Below are 22,477 nucleotides of genomic sequence, written 5' to 3' on the forward strand. Positions count from 1 at the left end.
CTTGGCAGCAGCCCTGGGGTGGGCAGGCAGCAAAGGGACCTGTCAGTGGCCACCTGCATGGCCTGGGCAGGCTCTGGGCCAGCCAGCTGCCTTTCCTGCTGGCCCTGTGCAACCCCTGCCAGAGGCCAGCGCGATGGCAGCACATGGAGTGTGCTCAGGGAGCCGCGGGGGCCTTAACGGCTGCCAAAAAGCAGGTAGTGAAAACAACTCTCATTGCAAAGTACCCCCATCAATTAAAAAAAAAAAAAAAAAAAGGCAAAATTTTGAAACAGGCAATTTTAAGAAAAAGCTAAAAATCACCCAGATGCCAACAATGAAATTCTGAACTATGCTCTGCTTTAAGACTGGAGTGAATGCGTCAACATGAAAAGAAACCTGGAGATTCCCCTGCAAAAATCCACATGGATAGAGTGAGCAGATAACTGTTTATTATTGCACATAATCCAGCAGAACAACCGACAGAAAACTCTGGACAGTAGTACACAGATCATAGTAAACAGCCTGCAAAATCTGTGATGAACGTATTTTTGTGTGAAGAGTGAAAGGTATCTGCATCTTTGTAAGACCTGAAAAGTATAACAGAAAATCCTAGTCAGTTTTGAAAGCATGCAGTTTGAGGTAAATCTGGTATTTTGCATCTAAGGAAATGAAATCCCTAAGGGGCTCTCTCTCTATGTATATATATCCATATCTCAGTGCAATATGGATACAGTTATACGTCACATAAAAGCAAATCTACCTACTTGTCTCAGAAGGTTACTAGGAGGAAAGCACATTACTGAGTGCATATCGCATGCATAAAAAATAGGCAGGGGGAGGGGAGGGAATTTCCTTAGCACTGTTGAAAAAGATCAATTTTTTGTGCTTAGTGATAAATAAAAGCCCCTCAGGTCTCTCAGTGGAAATTGTCTTGGTGGTGAATAAAAGCAATTGGCATACTGAAACTGCAGAAACTTGCAGTTGGCAAGTGAATGCCAGCAAATGGAGATAAAATGTCAAAGGCAGCAGAGCCTGGGGTTTGCAATGCATTTATATTTAAGGAAAGAAAAAAAAAAAAAAAAAGAAAATAAGCAAATTGCTACTAAACTATGCCCTGTGGAAGTGTAGATGATGCTGCACAGCTTTCTCAGGACTGGTACAGCCACATGGCTTTTAGGAAAGGATCACATTGACTTCTCCCACACTTAATACCACGTATTTGCTACTGTGGCAATGTTCCTGAGCTGAATAAGGTTAAAAAATAGACTTGGTTCACAAAGAAAAGTACTGAATTATTCTCACTCTCTTATGCCATAACTAGAGTAGATAAATTAGGCAGGTTTTTCCCCGTGTCTCCAGTGAGTGTAAACCCCTGCGTGTCTGCCACTCTGTCTCTGAAATCCTTTCAGATTGACCTTTGAAGCAGACCAGGCATCTGTTTTATTCCTTAACTAACATTTCCCCATTCTTTCCAGTCCAACAAGGTTTTCCCACCCAGTCCTGTGCTGTGGGACTTCAGGATACACAGAGGTGCACAACCAACTATAAATATCATCTCTGATTATCTTAAAAAGGGATAGAAAATACACATTGCTCTTAAAAGAAGGAAGAAACATGTCCAAGCACTCAGCCTCACACTAAACTGTAACTTCATCTGTGCCAACTTTCTAAGCTTGCACTGCTAAGGATCAGAGCACATCATGGTGGAAATATCTCCTTCCAAAAGTCACTCCCTGTCGCAGCTTTGGGAAAATCAGTGCAAATCGCCCAGGCCTCTCAGCTTTGCACACACGAGCAACAGCTACAACTGCCCCACTGTACTCTGCCACTGCTGGAAGCCTGGCTGCTGCATATTTCTGAGCCCAACACCCAAACACACTGCAGTCACTCACACCTCTGCACCTGTTTTCTTTCAGGAATAAGGTAACCTCTCCCACGATAGCCACCCTGCCTCCTCTGGCTGGAAAGTGTGTTTGTTGGGTGCAATGAGAGGCCAGGACCCCCCTGCAGCCCGGCACGCCAAGGGGAGGAACCTGCAGGTGTTCGGAGGCATTTTCAGCAAGAACCTCCTTTTCACTGTAACTCACAACATTTTCAGAGAAAAAAAGGGGTAAAGGGACAAATTCAGCACACCCACTCTCTTTCCCGTTAGAGCGGGAAGCCACCCACAGCAAGACGCTTCTGTGCAGAGCATCGTCGGTGTCAGGAGAGCACTCGGATGGTGCCTGGTCCCAAAAGAGGCCCCATATCCACCCAGAGCACCCCCACAGGCACCAACAGCATTGGATCCACCAGTCCCTCACACCCCACCCCGCGGCCCCATCTGTGGTGCATCGGCCGCCGTGGGCAGGACTCGGGTCACACTTCAACAAGCCCAATTTCAACTTGCTCCCCCTCTCAGTCCTCCATACGTGGAAAAGGATGCCAGGTGACAGGGGAAAGGAAACACTTTTTGTTCGTCCCTTTGGATGACTTCCAAGCACGGAGGGCAGCGCCGTCCAGCGCGAGCCACGGCGCGGCTCTCATGAGTCATTCTGCTTGCTGTGTTGCTTCATCTCCATGCCATGGATGACAGTCTTTGGAAAATCTCTGACACCGAGTCAACCAAGGGAGTTACAAAACACATCAGTGTGCACGCATGAGACCTTCTCACTCATTTTCCTACAGCTACAGATAAATCCCTCATCCCTGGCACGGCAGGACAGTTGATGGCTTTGGTGAGAATAATTTAAGGCAACTGCTATTTTATACAAAGAAGAGGAGACCACAGTGCAGAAACCCTGGCTTTTCCTTGGTAGATTGCAGAGGCCAGCCACAGCCTGGGAGCAGGAAACTGAACTGATCTTCAGACACTCTTGTTTAAGGTTGATGTTTGCAGTGCAACCTTGGGATCTCAATCTCCTCTTAGGTGTTTCCGGGTGGCTGAGCTTTAATCCCCGCCAAGGTCTGAGGTCTCTACCAGCAGCAACGCCTGTCCCGGACACAGATAAATGGGAAAGTCAAGGGACAGCAAAACATCTGACCAACACATTACCAGAGCTGTCTGCAAGGCTTTCACCTGTGCAGGCTGAGTGAGACTGAAAACATGACAGAAATCAGTGCCCAGCAGAGCAGTTTTGTCCCCCAGGGAATATCCTCACAGGGGTTTAGAGGTGTCTCTTGTGTTACGTTCACATGAGGCTCAAGGGTCAGGTTCAGCCTTGATGGCAGATTTTGTTTGAGATATTTGAGCCCCAGACAGAAGTCTTGTGCAAGCTGAGGACAATTTCCTGTCTGTAGGAGTACCCCAGGCACGAGAAACCTCACAAGATTTTATTGCCACCAAATCCAAATGTAAACCCTTACCCAATTCAAGTGGAAGACCTGAGCAAGCTCCAGTCTTACAGACATCTTGATTCATATTTATCTTTAATAAAATAATCATGTAACAACTGCTGCAGAACTAGTACTGGTGCAATCAGCTGCAGTTTTCAGTTTCATATTTTCTATGTGTTCTTGCATCCTGCTGGTCTGAGTGCTAAGAAATACTATAATGTACAAGTTACCTGGGAGCAGCCATGTTGAAACAGGAAATTGAAAGTGTTCCTTGAAGCATTTGCAGCATTTGCAGCAAACAAATTTCAAATTTAACATCACACACTCTTGCACTAGAATTCTCACTCCATGAAACATGCCCATGGTACTGGGAAGGCAAAACTATATGGTGGGACTGTATCCCACCAATACAGTCTACGTTCCTAATTTTGAGAAAAATTATTAAATTATTTCATAATTTCATGCAATAATATTATGACATTTTATGAAAAGTGAGTCAACCTTAAAACATCCAGTGACATCTACAAATTGAGGATAAAATCTCATTCTGCTTCTTACCTTGTTCAAGAGGCTCATCATGTCAAAAAATGTACAAACAGGATGGCCAGACCAATGTTCAGTAAGATGACCATGCAGATCACGATTGTGTTAGGTCCCTGAAGGAAAAAACCACAACAGAGTATTACACACCACAGCTCCAGGGAAGGAGACAGACACAGCTTGATTCTGCTGTCCAAAAATACCACAATTACCTCCTCGCAATGCACTGAAATCTGGCACTTAACAACTAGCCTGAATTTCAAACTAGTGGAATGTTCATCCTATCCTATTCCTACTTCTTCCCTGCAAATTCATTTGGAGAAGGTTAAATCAGGTTTCTTTTGCAGCTAAATTAGATTACAGGAGACCCTGACCACCGGAACATGAACTGCTGATCCCATGTCAGGCTGCTCCTCCCAGCTCCCTTCTGCATCCACATTGCCTGTTTTTGTAAACTGGCCATTTTTAATATCACAGAATCATAGAATGCTTTAGTTTGGAAGAGGACCTTGAAGATCACCTATTTCCAAACCCCAACAGATGAACCCATGTGAGATTGCTGTAATTTCAGACCAAAGTATTTCCAAGCTGTGCTTTTCTAAAGTCACATTGGAATCATTCACGTCCAAAGGGTTGCAAGATGGGACTCAGAGGGCTAATAAAACGTCTGGGTTTCCAGCTGTATTTGCTAAGAGCAAAATTGAGTTTCAGTGACTATATTTTAAACCTGGGAAATTGGCTGGTGATTCAACACCACAGTTCAGCTCATGAGGTGCCCCTACAGCAGAAAAAGTAAATATAACGGGTAAAAGAGAAATACGCTTGAGCTTTTCCTGTTTTTTTTCCCCCCAGCTTTCACATCCAAAATGTGGCTGGTAATGGGGTGGGAAAAGAAGGTGAGAAAAGTGGATAAAATTAATTGGAAGATGCCTGGTTTTGCACAAATTTTGAAACATGACATGTCTGAAAGCGTATCTGCCCAGGTAAAGAGAGGAGGTCAAAACAGAAGGGTTATGAATGTCAGGCCAAGCATCAAGGCAGGGCAGGCTGGGAAGGTGGCAGGAGAAGGGGATACCAACACTCTCCTCCAGCAGGATCTATGATTCCAAAAGAGCTGCTGGGCACCACTTGGTGCCTGCTGCAGCACCAGGCCCAGGGGCTCTGGATCCCTCTGGGTCCTGCCAGACCTCATGGGGAACAATAAAGGAAAGGCAAAGGTGGCTCCCAGGAAGCTCCCACATCACCTCTTCACACTCCTCTGCCTTCTGTGCTGCCACCACTGCCGCCGCCTGGGCCGGGCCGCGCTTGGCCCCTGCCTTGGGCTCCGTCCGGCCTGCTGCCCTGGCCTCAGCCTTCCTGTCGGCCGTGGGCTCAGCCCGGCCCACGGCCCTGCGCTCAGGGCTGGGGCGCTGCTGCGGCTCCTTGGGGCGAGGCGGCTCCGGCTTGGCCTCTGCCGCAACCGATGGCTTCTCGTCCCGGCCTTGTGGCGGGCCAGGGGTGCCCCCCCGGCGCTGGGGCTCCCCCCGGGGCTCCGGGGAGGGCGGCTCGTTCTCGGGGAACTGCTCCTCCTCATAGTCCGTGGCGGGGGTGACCGGCGACGTCCGCACGGCGTAGCTGTGGTAGCCCTTGAAGAGCTCGACGTCGGGCTCGCGCGCCATGCGCTGCAGCGGCCCGATCTCCATCTGCTCGGCGGGACGGCCACGGCCCCGCGAGGCCGGGCGACCCTCGCCCTCAGAGGGTGCTGGGCTCCCGCCGCCCGCCCGCCCGCCCGCCTCGGCCCAGCCGCCCGAGCGCAGGGCCCCGTCCTGCCGGGGGGCCGCCTTGGCCCTCTTGGCCTCGGGAGGGGTGGCGGCGGGGCTGGGGGCCGGGCTGGCGCGGGGCTGCGGCTCCTCTTGCTCGTGGAGCTGGGGGCTCTCTGGCGGCGTGGGGGGGCGGCGGGGCAGCCTCGGGCCGTGGCGCCTCTTCCTCCATGTTGACGGCGTGCTCCGCGTTCTCGATGATCTCCTGCAGCAGCTTCCGCTTCTGGTACTCGGGGCCTGCGGAGAGAAGGGCTGGTGTGAGGAGTCACTGCGGGACGGGGGACAGCAGGGTACCCCAGTGCCACGGCACCATCGTGGCTTAGGCAGCTGTGCCCCCAGCAGCAGTGGGTTTGGGGACCATGGTGCGAGGGTCCAGGCTGTAGTCTGCGAGAGGAGGTACTCCCAAACCAGACCCTGCTGCCAGGAGGAATTGCCTCCAGGAGCTCCCGAAGGCTCCAAGCCTTATCATGGGCCATCCGGTTGGGAAGAGCCGAAGGAGTGGGCAGGAGCTGCAGATAAGGTAAAAAAAACAATGAAAATCTGCAGCCCAACTTCTTGTGGTCACATAGATGGGTCATGCTGGGGCTAAGGAGGATACAGCTCCCAATGAACTTTGTTTGGGTTTTTTTATTTAATGCCTGGAAAACTCTTCCATGTGGCTTCCTTGGTGTCAATAGCATGGTAGCTTCACAGGATGCACAGGATGACCAGTGTCATTGGGAAAGGCAGGGTCCCAAAATTATTTATGTGCCATCCATCATGATAGGAAAAACATGTTTCTTATATATTGAACAGGGTTGGAAGCTATACAGCCCTCTTGTCCACTCTGAGCTCCACAACAGCAGTAAATTACCTGGCACCATCGCGAAAGGTGTCTCAGGGCTTCAGATTTTGTTTTGGTCTCATCTCAGACACTGACCTGTGAGATCCTAGCAACACTGCCTCACTTCAATTCTTTACCTATCATTAAATCTTTACTTCTTATTAGCCCTAGTGGGGTCAAGGGAATTCAGGCAGAGCCTGACACCGAAGATATCCACCAAAATGCATCACTAAAGAACTGGGACTCTCCTGTGGAATGACAACCCTCCATAGCGCTCCACACGCTGAGACGTGCTGGGAGAAGGGTCCCCACATCAAGGGTCACCATGATGCTCACAGCAAGTGAGAACAAGAAGAGCATCATGCTCTTCCTGTGCAGTGTGAGATCTCAGATCAGCTTCTTTGAAAGGAAAGCACCTGATCTGGCCTCATTCTGCTGAACCCCAGTGATGCTGACAAGTGCAGATGTACAGGGCTTGCTCTGTGCTCATGAACGACACAGATCCCGGAGACACACTGTCTCTGGCTGCCTTAAGGTCCCTCCCCTCATCTCCTCCATCTCATGGACTGATGCAGACCTGAGTCTGGTTGGGAAATTTGGTTTGGTGCTCCTTTCCCTCCCATAAGTCAGTGGTACGATTTGCACACTGCTACCTCCTGTCCATGCAGCCAATGCCTCCACTCAGAGGGGCAGTGGGGAAACGGAGGGCACTGATTTCAGCTGCTGCACACTGCTGTCAATCAGCAAGTGACCCATTCAGGGCCATTTATTTCTGGCTGCAAGTGAGTTATTTGGAAGCCATTTCAACAGTTGTTCAGACTCCTCAAAATAGGCTGCCTGCAGCTCCAGGCTCCTTGCTCTCTCCTGCTGCTTTCTTCTCTTCCTGAATAATTTACAACACAAAACCCCCCAACTGCCTGGAGGGCATGCACTCATCTCCCCACCTTCATTTCTCAGCACATTTCAGCAAGGGTTTTGGCTTACATCCTTCTCTGATTTACTAGGGATGATACCCTAACCAAAATTCAGGGCTCAACAGTAACTAAGGATATGGGGCTTGCTGAGCAGGATTGCCTGTGCCAGACCCAACTCAGTCAACCTGCCAGGATAGCTGGGAGAAATACAGCTACCAAACACTGCTGGGCTTTCCTGGCTGTGTGAGCAGCAGCTCTGTCCTACCAAAACCCAAGGCTGGACTACTGTCTGTTTGTTCCTGGATGGTGCAACCATGCGAGAAGAGACCTATTCTTCTGCACTTTGGGAATTTAGAGGTTTGAGAGAATCATAGAAGAATAACATGCATCAGGAGCTTAGAAGGCCACTGAGAGAGGCCAGGACCCAAGTGAGGCCCTACACAACAGCAGCAAGAGGAGCCAGCACCTGAGGAGCCAGGAGCGGAGGTCAGGCTGCCCCAAGTGTTTTACAGAGACTGTTTCAGTTGTCTCATTCAATTGTCATGCGTGGAAAAAACAATCTAGCTAGATGTCCTAAACCTCCCCTCAGGAATTCCAGTTTCCTTTGTCTCTGTGCTATAAATACCCCAGTGTGCAAAGGGTGAATGTAGAGCTGTGAGTGCCAGCTGGGGGGGCTTATGTGAGGATCAAGCGACGTTTAGCCTTTGTTAAATGAAGTGCCATGAGCTGGCTCATGCCCATGCCCGGGTGCTCTGGTGTTTCCCCACTCCAAGCCAGCTCAATGGGCCTTGTTGGGTGCTGGGGAGGAAGAGGCAGCCCTCCAGCACAGCATTTCCCCAGCTCACAGGTGCAGGACAAGGCAGGAGCACAGGGAATTTAGGAAAAACTGTCAGGATGACTCTCCCCAAGCAGGCACCAGCTGTTAGCTCTTCCCATCTCCCACTGTGTGCCCTGTGCTGGAGTGTGGTACAGGAGATGCAGAGACACCGAAATCAGAGCAGGGGCAGGTGTCAGGTTTTGCTGAGCACGAGTCAACCTTTGGCTTCTACCCCCAGTTTTACTGCTGTGATAGTCCCTTGTGATCTTGCCTCACACTCACTCCAGGCAATAAATCCAGATAATAAGAAAGACAGGATGAAAATGTAGGCACTTGGAATTTTTATTTTCTACTCTGTTATTACTTTCCCTCTCTGTAAAGGAAAGTTTTCCGGGAAGAGCATATCTCTAGCTAACTCAGTCCAAGGAAAAGTAATGGCATTCACAATGCTGCTTCTAATATTACACTTCCCATCTACTAATCCTCAGTGCTTGGTCTCACGGAAGGAACCTCCCAAGTGTTTTCCTAGCCAAATAATTAGCAGTGATGCTAACAAATGAACAGAGAATCAGGGAAATGGTATTTTGTATTAGCTGCTTTCTTATAGGATATCACAGCCCCTAATAAGCATAGCCTGATTGTTCTGAGGCCCCACAGGATATGGGTTTGGGAGTCAATGTGCAACATGGTTCCAAGAAAAAGCCACAAGGGATGTATCTACAGGAGAGCTGCAGATAGTCTCCAGCTTGCTGCCTGTCCTGCCAGGTGTTTTGAGGGTTCTGCTGTGTGGAGAAACATAAGGAGCTGAGAAACTGTGGGGTTTTCCTCTAGGCTAAGGTAACAGAATGAGTAAAACAGTGGTGTAAGGAGGACAGCAAATCAGCCAGGGCAAGGGGCTGGCTGCATTGAGCAAAAGAGGATTTAGGATAGACAGGAGGACAACTTGTGGAGTTACTAAGTGGATGAAGCCCTTGAATGGATTCCCCATGGAAATTGCAAGACCCCTCTTGGAGGATGTCTCTGATCCTACCTGGCTGGTAGAAGTCTGGGGAGAGCTCCCTGGCCATCATTCTGGCTATGCCTGATTCGTTGTTGGCTGCCTGAGCTGCCTGCTCAGACCCTTCAGCCTTGGCTTTGGCATGAGCCGTCCTGCAGAGAGAAGAGGGGAGAACAGTGAGCACCCTCTGAGCTGAGGTCATCCCAGCTCACACAGCAAACCCTGGCTGGCACCAAAACTGCATCAGCCCATCTGGCAAAGCAGCACTCAGAATTCGCCCACATGACCCAAAACCCTACACTCAGGCAGAGAAGAGCAGATTTTCAACATGGAAGGGGCCCAGATGCTCAAGGGTAAGGTGGAAAGGCTGCACATAGGGAACAGGGCAGGTGTATTTGCAAATGTGAGCATGTTCACACGTTGCAGTGAGGCAGCAGGTGCTGCAGAATGGGCTCACTGCTGTGCTGCTCAGAGGAATGACCAAGGCATCACACAGGCATCATTGGTGGCTGAACTCCTCTGTGTGTCACCAGCCCTGAGCTGCTGCACCTTGCCAGAGGCAGTGTGCCCCTGCTCAGCACACAAGATGGGTTTTCCCTGAAATTGCTCTCCTGTAGCTCTCCAGCAAACAACATGCCTTGTCCAGGGGCTCCTTTACTTGCTGCAGCCTGACAGGCTGATCTCACCAGAGCTATTGTCCCGCTCTCAACTTGGCTCTCTGAGTGCTCTCTGCTCCTTCCCAGCACATCTCCTCCTCAATCCACAGGGCTACAGGCAATGGGAGTTATTTTACTGGCCGGCTGTCATATTCCTCACATGCCTCATGCTTAGGGCCCTGTGATCTTCTTGCTAAAAGCAGGGCTGGCTTTACAGCCCAGCTGCTCACAGTCTGGGAAGGAGCTGACTTCAAACAGCACCGTTGCACCTTAGAAATAAGGGTGGGTGAAGCACAGTATGTTCAGCTGCTTTGCTGCACTCAGGTCTTACCGAGAGCTGCCTTCCCCATGCTCTCACTGTTGTATTTTCTGAGGCTCCCCATATTCCCTGCTTCACGTACAAATCCACATATTTTTGTGTGATAAGCAGTTAGCATTCCTCAAACACCAATTCACCCTAAATTACAACCATTAATGGGGTCTTAGGGTGTCTGATGAGCCCTTTCCAGATGCAGGCTGGTATGTGGTCATGTTTTAGGACAAAAAAGGAGGAAAGATGCAGCTCTCATTCCTGCAGTGAAAACACTCCAGAGGAATTTTTGGACTGTTAGTCATGAAATGAGGATTGATTCCTTTCCACTAAACTGAGAGGCAGTAGGCAGACAAGACAAGCTGAAGTCTGAAGACTCAACAGGTGCAATGAAAAGATGATAGAAATGCAGCTCTGAGACCCTCACAAGGGAGAAGATACACACATATGCCATTCTGAGTAGCTGCAGGGAAAGAACTGAAAGTAGGACACCAATCCCAACAGACACAGGCAACAGTGTGACTTGACAAGGGGCCAGAAACACTGCTCAGGGCCCTCAGATAGAGAAGAGGGTGCAGAGCTGCTGTGGCTCAGCCTGTCCCTCCCTGGGATGACATCCCACTCTGCTGGAGCCATGATTCACCTCCCTGCCCACAATCACACGTTATCTCCCTGCTTTCTCTGCAGGTTACGCCGCCTGGCATTGCAGTCATTCTTGGTCTTTTTCTCCAAAATTATTACAGCTCCTAAAAAAAACCAGACACATGATGAGGCAGAAAACAGCATTTTTAGGCTGCGGCTTGCGAGCAGGGGGTCTGAGCCAGATCTGAACAGAGAAAGCACCTCCTTTTTTGGTAGCAAATAATCAGCGTGATTAATTCCACTATAATCTGGCAGGGGCCAAGGGGGCTGTGTCTGTGCTCTCCATGCCTGGGGGATCAGAGTGGGCTGGGTGTGCTGTGCCTGGGGCACACAGCCTGCCTGGCGCCGGCCCCAGGGAAGAGGCTTGCAAAGGGAGGATCCAGCTCTTCATCCTGGCAGGACGTGCTCCAGGCCCTGCCTTTGTCCTGCTGCTCCTGGAGGATGAGATTCACCATCAAGAGATAAAATTCTCCCTTGCAGTTGCTCTCTGAGCCGGGCAGATGCTATCCTGACCGATTCCCAGGCAGACAATCAGCCAGCTGGCCCCAGCTGGGGGAGCAGCAGGCAGCTCCTGGCAAGTGCATTCCTCAAAGTAGCTCCCAAAGTAGTCTGGAAGTGCATTAGATGTGGGGTCTGCTCTTACTAGTAAGGACAGAGCTGGACATGTCACCAAGTGGGTGCAGACGGCTCCTGCATGCTCAGCTCTCTCCCAGCACCTGGGGACAACACAAGAGAACAGCCTGGGGATGTTGGGAGTTGAGGTAGCTCCCAGTTATGCTTTTCTTCTGCAGGAGATTTGCTTTCCTCCAGAGAAGCTGCTGGATGCTATTTGACTGCAATTCCTGCAGATGGAGAGATGGCAAGACCAAGAGGATCCAGCCTGGGTTGCAGAGGCTGCAGTGAGGATGCTGTGGGTGGTGGGGAGCTGAGACACCACGACCCAAAGGGTAGCAGGGCTCTACAGTGAGGGGCGTGAGGGCAGGGACACTCTGGGCCAGCTCCCAGGCTGCACACATGGAGCGGTGACAAGGAGCTGAGCAGTACAACTTTGGCATCCTGCACTGCCCCACGGCAGCTCTCACTCTGTGGGACACAGCTGAGCTCTGCTCCCGTCCCCCTGCTTGCAAAGCCATCCAGAGGTGTTTGGTATGGGGGACTATGGTCAACACAGCTGCACTTTCAAATCTGGCACCTCCAGCAGACCACACATCGGCCCTGTCGGCATCCCAGGGGAGCACTGCTCTCCCAGCCAGCAGCCTGGCCCTGCAGCGATGAGGGATGCTGATGCCCCGTGCTGGGTCCCTCCACTGCTGAGATCATTTATCTGACAGCAGCCAGGTGATGAACGTTTGGCTTTCAGAGATACGGCATGGTGTCTTAACTTCACCTTCCCTGGTTGAGCCGCACATCCCCAGGGCACCAGTGCTGCTCGCAGCCCTCCAAAAAACCCACGCTGGGGGTTTAGCAGAACTGTGACAAAGCCCAGCCTAGAGGAAAGGGTCCAGCCATAGCAATAACATCTAACTGGCCTCGAGTATCCCTGAATTTATTTATCCGCGTGGCTGGCAGAGCCTGGGAGCTCAGCACAGAGGAAAACTTGGCCCTGGCAGCAAAGCAGGAGACAAACGCCAGCCGCCCCAGGAGAGCCCAGTGCATGCAGCACAACTGCCTGTCCCATCCCACGGCCTGGGGGCTGCCGGGAGCAGGAGCTAAGGAGAGAAAAAGCCCAGGCAGGTTTGAGGGTGTCAGGAAGGTGATTTTCAAACTTCAGAAGTGAAACATGCAAGAGGAAAAATGTCTTCCAAAGTTAAAATCTTCTCAAAAAGCAGAATGAGCTTTCGCAAAAAGGAAATGCCAGCCTTGATAAATTTGATGCTATTCAGGCACGCTTTAATCAGGGCCACACTTTTTTATTTACTGCTGTTGTGTTGTCAGCTCCCAGTAACTCTGCAGCAAACAGCCCCTGCAAAAACCAGCTGAGGAAAAAGTGGAGATAGAGGAGATCAGCTGGAAACCAAAACACAGACCCAGGAGCTTTAGAGCAGCCGGCAGCAGAATCCAAAAGACCCTTTTCAAGGCAGCACTGGAAAATGAGCCACGAGCAATAAGCACATCCAGCTGGAGGAAATAAACACAAAGAGGGATCTTTACAAACCCACACCGGTGCTCCTGGTCCCAAAAGGCAGTGCTGCCAGGATGAGCGCTTCCCAACTGCACCCTGAGCCATCTCCCTGGGCAGTGCTGTTAAAAATAGCTCCAGTGAATTCTTTACAAGGAGGAGCAGCAGCTCGGAGCCGAGCAGAGGGGAGGCATGTGGGCAATGTCTGCAGCCCCTGTCCCAGCCCTGCTGCCACTGCCTCCCGGCTGGATCACAGCGGCTGCCGGGCTTCACACCCCAGCAGGACGGGAGGGTTGAATGCATCTGCTGCTGTATTTGCTCCTCCGGCATGGCTCTAATGCTCTAATCGTTTTTGTACTAGTGCAGGACCGCTCCTGTCCTTCCTGGCCGTGTCCCAGAAACACTGCCTGAATCATTCCTCCAACTGCTGCTGAAATCCCCCACGGACACACGAGCCGCAGCTGAGCACCGCGCTAACAGGTGAGGCCCAAACCGAGCCAGCACGCCCGTCTCTTTGGACAGTTCATGCGGTTTTGCACATCCACATTGGATTAGACTGCAAATGAAATTGGAATTAGCAGGGAATACTGCAAATACCAGACAGGGCTGGGGTGCCTGAAGATGCAGCAATGACCTTGCAGCTAGAAATAGGGGAAGAGTTCAGCTCTCTGCCCTCACATTTGCTTATTGGGGGAATGTCAGACCTGTCCAGCACTGTCCTTCCTTCTCCAAGGTCTCTCTTCCCTTGATTCAGTAAACCCTGAGCAAGGACCAACTGAACACCCCTTTAACACAACCCATTCTATGATTCTTGGCATCCTTGGTATTAGGAGCTGTCTAGAAGACCATTAAGCGAAAGTAATTCATGAGTCAGTTCTATGAAGAGTCTTCTACCCAACTCCCCTCTCCTGGAAACTGGCTTTTCCACTCCCAGCCAAATCCCTGCTCCAGCATCCAACAGGAATCATTTTGTCCTTCTGAAAAAAGTTAAAACAATTGTTTGTCTTGGCAGGACTGTTTGCAGCACTCAGAAGGGATCAAGGGAAAGCTGAAGAAGTTTTATTGTTAATGGCAACACAGTCCCTTCTGCGCTCACATTGTGAAGGGCAAGAGGACACAGACCTGACCAGCACACACCTAGGCTGGGGCTGGATGACATTTAAAGGTCCCTTCCAGAATTCTATGATTCTACATCCTGAGTAGGACAGAACTTTATGGCTTCTCTATTTGACACACTGTCTTCATACTTGTGCCACCTCTCTAGCTGGAGCATCCCTTTCTTTCTGCTCAGCCCCAATCCCTCTCCTTTGTCTCTCCCTCTGCCTTCACATGCAGGCAGATACCAGCAAAACTCTGCTACCGTCATTTGCCTGTAACCAGCCCATGGGATTGAATATCCCTCTTCAGTCCACCTCTCATGCCTCTTTCCCTGCCCTCAGTCAAACCCATCCATCCCATCCCATGGGTGTCCTGCCCTGACAGACGGCTGTACCATTCATGTTTCTTTTGCTCTTTTTGCTCCGTCACTCACATGCATGTACCCACTCCACTTCCACTCTGACACCCCTGGGGTGCATGAGCCTTTGCTGCTTTATTATACAGGCTCTGCACCTGCAAGGTCTGATCTAAATTGTGAAATAAGCATAAACCAGCACAACTTGCATCCTAAAGGAGACACCTCCATACTACTGAAGCAGAAAGCCAAAAAGAAAAACCATCCTGACCTTGCAGAGCAGCTCATGAGGTGCTCCAGGCTTTTTCCTCTCAGTACCAGCACTTACACAGAAGTGGCAGCACTTTGTACATGCCCAGGCTACTTGGCTGGATAAATCAGACCTTTCCTCCTTCCTTCCACAGAAAGGACATGACCAGGCCATTCAGCCCAGAGAAAAGCATCCTTTTCTGTGCACTGCTTTAGGAGCACAGACCTGGCAGAACTCCCTGCCACCTAACGAGCTCAGCCTTTATGATTAGTTGGTGAATTTTTAAAATACCGAAATGCTATCCTTAGCTCTAAATAGCTCGGAGCCACTTGCATCTTTCACTGAGGGATACTTCCCCTTGGAACAGTTAAAGTGATATTAATCTTTCAGCAGACAGATCTGCAGCTGTCTTCAATAAGATGACAACCTACTCACCCCAGCCCCACGTACAGGAGGATCTGCTCCATCAGCCTCTGCCAGCCCCAGGGCCGCGGGAGCCGAGCGGGACCGGGTGGCCAGTGGTCACCTGGCTGTGAGGAGCCCGTGGGGCTGGCACAGCCCACAGCTGCTCTCTGTTTCCCCCACAGCCCCAGGACGCAGGGAGCAGCTGCCCAGAGCCAGCTCCAAAAGGAGCAGAGCAAGCCAGAGCCTCAAAGGGGTGCTGGCACCAGGATGACACCACAGCCCAGGGAGCAGCCAGGCTGGGAGCAGCCTGTCAGAGCATCCACAGAGATATTTTTGGGAAAAGGGGGATTTGCAGCTGCCAGCTGGACCCTCTCCTTCTCCCCCTGGTTTTCAGGGCCACTCTGCTGCTCTGAGTGCAGATTGAGGTGGAGCCCCGAGGAGCAGGTCCCTCAGAGCAGCACAGCCCTGGGGCTATTCCCAAATGCCAGTGATTTATTCCAGCTTCCAGGACATCATTACCAAAGGGGCTCAGCAAACGCCTTGGGGACCCTGATTTAATTAGATACTACTGCAACATGAAAGGAGCTGGGTTATCCCAGTGGCTGGTGCATCAAAGCATCTTTACAGCACATATGGAACCAGCGTCCTTCAGCCTTTCCATCCCCCGTGTGCCCTGCACTGAGTGAGCAGAGGCTGCTCCCTCCCCTGCCCTCGGAATTCCCACTTCCAAGAAAGACGAGGGATGCAGCAGGCATTTGTGTTGAGGGAGTCCACCTGACCAGGAGCTCCTGCCCAGCCCCAGGCTCTGCCAAACAGACGGCATCCATAAGAGGAGTGTGTTTTACCAGATTGCCAGATCCACCAGCATTAAAATCGGCCAGGAAATCTGTGTTTCACTCTTGATTTGTTTGTTTTTTTTTCAACCAGAAGTTTTAGCAACTTCTAAATGAAATGTTTTTCAGATTTCAGCAATCCAAACCAAAAGAGTGAGGAACTGCTGTGCCTGTTTTGTGGGGGTTTTTTCCTAGTCAAAAAAAGAAAAGTGGATTTATTTTTTTTTTAAGAAATTAAGGTGGATTTCTTAAAATAGTGCATTTGCCCCAAACCCCAATTACTTATCAAAATTTAAAGTAGGAACCTTTTTCTCCCAGTACTGTAGGTCTCTTGAGATGATGTTCACAGATCTGAGGTCCAGGAAAAAGAGGAGAGGGAGCGGTGAGGGCACCCAGCCCGTGTCCCACACTTCAGTGCCTGCAGCTCCCATGCACCTGTACCCAAATCTGTTAGCACCCAGGCAGATGGGACACCAGTCCCTGCCAGCCCTCACTGAAGAATCATCAGGCTTTGCAGGAGCAAAATGAAAAAACTTGGACTGAGAAAGCTAAAGAGCTCTGGCTCAGCACCAGGATAAGCTGAAAAACTGCCCCTCCTCCAGGAGAAGTGAGGGTTTCTGCATCGCAGGCTTTCTATTTAAATTGGATGTTTCACTTAAATATTATTTCTTTTTCAAGATAAGGCTATTTCACATTCCTGAAATGATGATAACCTCTGAGCAAAGTATGATTGAATTCAATGATTTCAAAGCCCCTCTCCCTGCCAGCTGACTGCAAGCATTTGGATGGGAGTCAGAGCCCCCTTGTTCCACGCAGCAGCAGATCAATTGAACGAGATGCTATCATTTTCCACAGTCATTTTTGCAGATTAAAGTCACACTTCATTTTTCCCTGTCTGTGTTTGTAAGCCGTTGAGATAAGGATTTCCCAGAAGGTCGGAATGAACAGCCCATTAATTCCACTTTCCCTGCCCGGCTGGCTGTCTGAATTATACCCATCCCTAGGGCTGACATCCTGCCATCCCATCTCTGCTGCTCTTGAGGGCATCCCTGCAAGACAGAGCCTCTCTTGCCTCAACCCTGATAACCCAGGAAGCCCTGGAGAAAGCTGTGTGCTGTCCAGCAGATGCCTTCTCCTTGGAGCTACTGAAAGTGCACGTTCCCTCTTACCCTAATAAGGCACGAAAGTGCCTGAGGAAATTCATGTGAGGTGGGTGGAAAACAGATAAAGCCGAGCACCTCCTCCAGAGTCAGAGCACATCCCGTGTAAGGAGCACGGTGGGCCAAAAATGTGTCAGTGCTGGAACCGCAGCCAGCCTGGATGAGGCTGTTCTGGGAGAGGGCTGGAAGAAGGGGGTGAAGGCATCACTCACCCAATGACACTGAATCCCTCCAGCCCACAAAGCCTCTCACACAGCCCCCCTTTGTGGGGGGACACACTGTGGGTGTCCCACAGCTGGGGTGGGTGTCTGATCCTGGCTGTGGGTGTGTCTGATCCAGCACTGGGGCTTGCTGTCCCCATGGCCACACTGGATCAGAGAGAAGAGCTCACCCAAACCCTACAGCCCTCTCCCTGCATGGCTCCAGTGGATGGGTGGAACGAGGATTAGGCAGAGGTTTGAACACAGCAATACTTCTGCAGAGCTGGAGACTGCTCTGCCACACAGAAAGTGGGAGAGCCCCAGCCCTGGGCTTTGGCTGGTGCAGAAATAGATGCCAGCAACTGGGTTTCTATTTACCAAGGGTGATGAAACAGGATTATCCTCTTTATAAACACACCAAGCTCTGTGAGAAACATCTTTACTGGGACAGCAGGACTGAGACACGTCCCCTCAATGCTGTGCCCTGGCACTCACTATAGCAGGGAGCCCTGTGGCTGCTCTTGTTCCTGTCCATGTGCACACTGACCCTCTGAACCCTGTCCATGGAAGCACCAAGATGCAGATTCCCAATATGGGGCTGTGAGGCAGCCACAATTCCTGGAGCAGCCAGAATACCCAGCCATCAAGGAGCTGTGCTCAGCTCAGGCCACTCCACTGCCTCCAGGTGTGGTTGTACCTTGCCAGGAGTGACCCTTCCACTACACCTCATGAGGGGGTGAGGGGTAGTCCTTGGCCCTCCTGCACCTCCATGTACTCGTCATTTAAGCCCCATGGGAGCTCAGGCTGTGACATCTGTGATCTTTGGTGTCTGATCAGACAGCTGCAGAAATGCTGCTCCCAACTGTTGTGTCCCTCCCTGGCAAACAGCAGCCAGTGACCCACCCGGGGCTGGGAAAAGCTCTGGCATCTCCCGCCTGCCGCTGCCTCCTAATTACACACACACCCATCACACTCGGAGTGTGGAGCCCTGGAGGCTGGGAGAGCACAGGAGGATCAGCTGCTCCCTCCTGTCCTGGCAGGGGCTGTCCTGAGCCATGGCTGTTGCTGCCCACTCTCACAGGGTGGCCACCAGCATCCTGCCCTCCTCGGGCTTTAAACGTAAAGGTCTGGGAACGTGCTGAACTCCTGAGGTGTCGAATGGCTGTGCCTCTGGTTAAAAGCACATTTAAAAAAAATCCTTTTGCTTTTTCAGAGCAAACCCCAAGTCTGATTCAACAGACCTAAAATCCCAGGTCTGAAATCCGGCCTCAGGGGAAGCTGAGCTGTGCTGTCAGCGCCGGGAGCGCCAAGGCCACTGTGGCCACCAGCCCAGCGCTGCACTGGACACAAAAGGTGCCTCACCAAAGAGGTGCCTCAGGAAGTTGTCCCTTTGGCTGCCCACTTTCCCCACCAGCAGCTTAAACCCCCAAGAGCATGGGGACAAGGGCAGAGCTGTGCCAAATAAAGCACCTTCCGAGTGGGAGCGCTCAGCCGAGCCCCAGCGGCGTGGGCTGCCCCAGCCCCGGCTCTCAGCTGTCACACTCAGGCCACGCTGATAAAGCCCTGCTCTGCCTGCCCTTATTTAGTCAGGAGCCTCTGCTGACTCCAGCGATTTTGGGACGTCATTTGCACCACACGGCCGCGTTCCCCAAGGAGACGCTCGCTGCTGCCCGGCCACGCAGCCTGGAAATGCCGAGCGCAGGGAGACAGCGGCGACGCTGCTGGGAACGCAGCCAGGCAGAAGAGGCTTGGAAAGTGATACAGGAGCTGTCAAGTGCTCTTGTTATTTGAAGGGAGAGCTAAGATGTGCCCCAAAGTCATGGGTACGGAGAGAAAACCAACGTAGGCTTCAAAACCAGGCAGCAGCTCGCAGTGTGAGCAATGCCCATGTGTTGGTGGTGGGGAAGCCACATCAATGTAATGCCTGGCACTGGAGCTCTGCTGTGCTTCCACAGAGCTCAGGCTCACCCTGAGAGCAAACCCCACTGAATCAGGAATTGATGCCCCACAATTCAGAACACAATCAAGAAATTCCTACAGATATCTACTGATATTACATTAAAACAAAAATAAATCCAAAATGTGTCCACTTGTAGTTGTACACTCCAGGTATAAACCACACAGGGGCTCCAGGGCCAGCACACGAGGACGAACTGGTGAAGCACAGCACCCATTATAGCCTCAAATATCTTGCTTTCCTGTTGATCCCGTGACATCCAGCAGATGTGTCTGAGGTGTTCCTGCCAGGACGTGCACCCTTGAATGGATCTCGGAGCTTGGCCAGACCCGTGCCTTGCAGGACACATGGCCAAATTCCTCCATTGATTTTGGTCCAAGTCACTGGGAAGTACAACCATGTGCAGAAGCAGAACATGTCAGATACTGCTGCAATGGGACTGAGGTGGGATTTGCAGCATTTACACTCATTTTGTTCTTAAAAAGCACCAGTGAGAAGGAAAACTCCTGTAAAAGCTGCTCAGCTTCTGAGCACACAGGTTTCAAAAAATCAAAGGTTCCCCCTGCAGACAGCCTTGCCCTTCCTCTATTTTACTTTATTTTCATCTGTTCTGAAGAGATGAAAGCCTACCATTTTTATGCTGCTTCTCCCTGTATTCTGTGGGACCATCCTCCCCATCTGACAGGCAAACACACGCTGCTCCCCAGGCACAAGGAGCATCAAGTACCCGTGGCACAAAGCACCCTATTCTGTACCAGCCCATGTGCCCAGAAAGCTGCAGGGCAGCTGTTTCACACCTCAGCATGGCTTTGAACCAGCTCACCCACGGCCTGGTGGTGGCTGTCCCCTCCTCACAGTCCTCCAGACAGCTTGTCTTCTTCAGCTCCTGGGAGGTGAAACCCCAGTTGTGATCCCAGGCTCTCCTCGTGCTTCCCATCCACACCAACTTTTTTTTCGAAGGAGTCCCCAGTGAGGATGGAGGGTGGGAGAGGGGAGGTTGGAGGGACGCAGCAGGAGCCTTCACCGGGCACTGCAGGAAAGCCGTGTCCCAGCTCTGAGAGGAGTCACTTGGGATCACAGCAGGACAAGTCCTGCAGCACCAGCTGCACAGGGCAGGGCTAATGAACACCACAGGGTGTGTGTGACGTGTGTTAACCCCACATCCATCCCTGGCTACCCCTGGGCACGAGCAAAGCCGTGTCTGCCAGTCACCACAGAGGCTGCATTCCAAGATGACTCTTCTCCTGAGTGAGAGCAGCCTGGGTGAGGATTCACACTCCAGCTTCCATCAACTTCATCCCTCTAGCTGATCCCTAGAGCTGCTGAGAGATGTACCCAGAGTTTTTTACCCAACATCCAAGCAGCACCAATGGGCTTTGCAAGGGCTGACCTGGATGGGCTGCTCAGGGCAGCATGGCCCCATGCCAAACTATTTCCACTAAAATAATGGAAGACAGAGCTGTTCTCTCAGCTGACTCTGAGATGATGTCCTCAGCTTCTTGCACAACTGGGAAAGCAGCTGGATTGCCAAGCCAGGAGAATTCAGGAGGGAGCTGAGGAGGCCAGGGCAGCGCTGCTGGGGCAGCAGAGGCAGCAGGACAGGCAGTAGCTGGGTGTGCCCACAGCCCTGGCTGCAACACCCAAAGTGAAACAGCAGCTGGGATGGGAGCTGTGAAGCAGCCTGGTGCCTCAGACACCCTCAGAGCAGTGCAGGGGACAAGGGAGGCTTGGTGACTGCCCTGCCCATCGTCCCTGGCTGTTGCTGCTCTCTGCGCAAAGCTCACAGCCAGGGCACCCCTCAGTGCTGCTGACAGCCCCTGGCCACGCACCCCAGAGCTCAGCACGTGCCTGGCATTCCTGCGGTGCAAGTTTCCAGTGCTTGGGCTTGCTCTCCTCAGAATTTCTATCCCTAAAGAGCCTTTTATGGTGCAAAAGGGAGAAATCTGGCCTTCTCCTGGCATTTCACCCCCAGCCAGCAGGAGGATGGATGTTACGGCCATTTAGCTCTGCAAGGGGCTCCCCTGAGTGCCACAGGCAAATGAAACTCAAACATCCATGTACAACAGCACAGGTGTGCAGAGGTAGCTGGGAATTTGCACAGCTCACCTGCTGTGTCCTGATAATTAGTGCCTAGTAATAATCTTACATACAGAAATGTCGTATCTTCCCCCAAGGAAAGGATGGGTGTAGCCTCAAAGGCATTTTTTTGGGTAGGAGACACACTGCCATCTCAGGAGAAATGTAAATGCTCCATCTAGAAAGCTCCACCTCACAGTTATGAGCTCAGGCAATGCTAATGATAGTGCAGCCCTTCTATAAACTGTAATGATCCATTTTCACAATCTGTCTGCAATTACTCTGCCCTGGGTGTGGAAACTGAGGCAAGGTTCAAGGCCAAAGCAAAATTCGGTGGCAGAGCTGGGGTTTAAACTAAGGGCGTTCTCCAGGAAAATTATGTCGATTTACTCTCTACTCCAAATCTGAGGTGAAAGGAGGAGGGAGGAGAGCATTAGTCAAATTTACAAAAGGCATCAGGTAGAGAGAGCAGCTCTGCCCTGGGCAAGATACACCAGGAATAAACACCGATGGAAAGGCTGAGTTATGGTTTACAGGACAGGCAGCCTGAATTCCCCTCTCCCAGCGGGTGCAGCTCAGCTGGAAGCTGGAAGCTGGAACACAACTGGGGCTCCACGCTGCCAGTGAGCACAACAATCCCTTCCCTGCCCAGCAGCCACACCACTGCAGGGCCTGCTGGCTGAGGACTCCCTGGAGGAAACCAGCTTCCACATCTTATTTCCTCCAGCTCCAAGGTTTCCTTAATAGGAAATTATTCCCCAGCTGCACTGGGGAGGGATGCAGTCCCCGGCCAGGGCAGCGGGCACATTCCAGCCCCTGATTGAAAACACTGCAGAGCCGCTTTTGATCCAAAGTGTAAATAGTGTATAATAAAAAGGGGTTTGTGTAAACCAGCCGAGCTCTCTGGGAGCAGTGTTTGCAGCTCCAGCGCCCTTATTCACGCCGTGGCCACACGCTTTTCCCGGGCACGACAAAGCCGGTGTCGGGCTGAGCCTGCCCTGCCAGAAGGATCCAGGGCCCCACGCCACCCCAGCCTGTTATTTTTATCCTAGCTGGCCCTGCATGGAGCTTCACTTGCAATCCTGCTGGGTTTTCTCCACCACTCCCTGAGGCAACTGGGTTTTGTTAAAAAAAAAAAAAAAAAAAAAATCAATCATGCTTCCCACAAAATATGGAGAAGAAATGGCCACTGGAAGAGTAAAGTGAGGGATTCTTCAAGGAGTGGAATTGGG

The 22,477-nt window shown here is 51.4% G+C and overlaps 1 protein-coding gene across 1 annotated transcript in view; it reads right to left on the bottom strand.

Annotated features, from left to right (window-relative positions):
• Positions 1–418: 418 nt before the first annotated feature.
• Positions 419–22,477, bottom strand: part of JPH2 (junctophilin 2) — a 31,447-nt gene continuing 9,388 nt past the window's right edge. Inside the window, 5 exon segments of the mRNA XM_040080132.2 lie at positions 419–2,950; positions 3,853–3,950; positions 5,079–5,750; positions 5,752–5,870; positions 9,218–9,336. Of these exon segments, the coding sequence (XP_039936066.1) occupies positions 3,870–3,950; positions 5,079–5,750; positions 5,752–5,870; positions 9,218–9,336 (991 nt within the window). The 3' untranslated portion in view covers positions 419–2,950; positions 3,853–3,869.

The sequence above is a fragment of the Hirundo rustica genome, chromosome 16 (assembly GCF_015227805.2).
Source record: "Hirundo rustica isolate bHirRus1 chromosome 16, bHirRus1.pri.v3, whole genome shotgun sequence".
Classification (NCBI taxonomy): domain Eukaryota; kingdom Metazoa; phylum Chordata; class Aves; order Passeriformes; family Hirundinidae; genus Hirundo; species Hirundo rustica.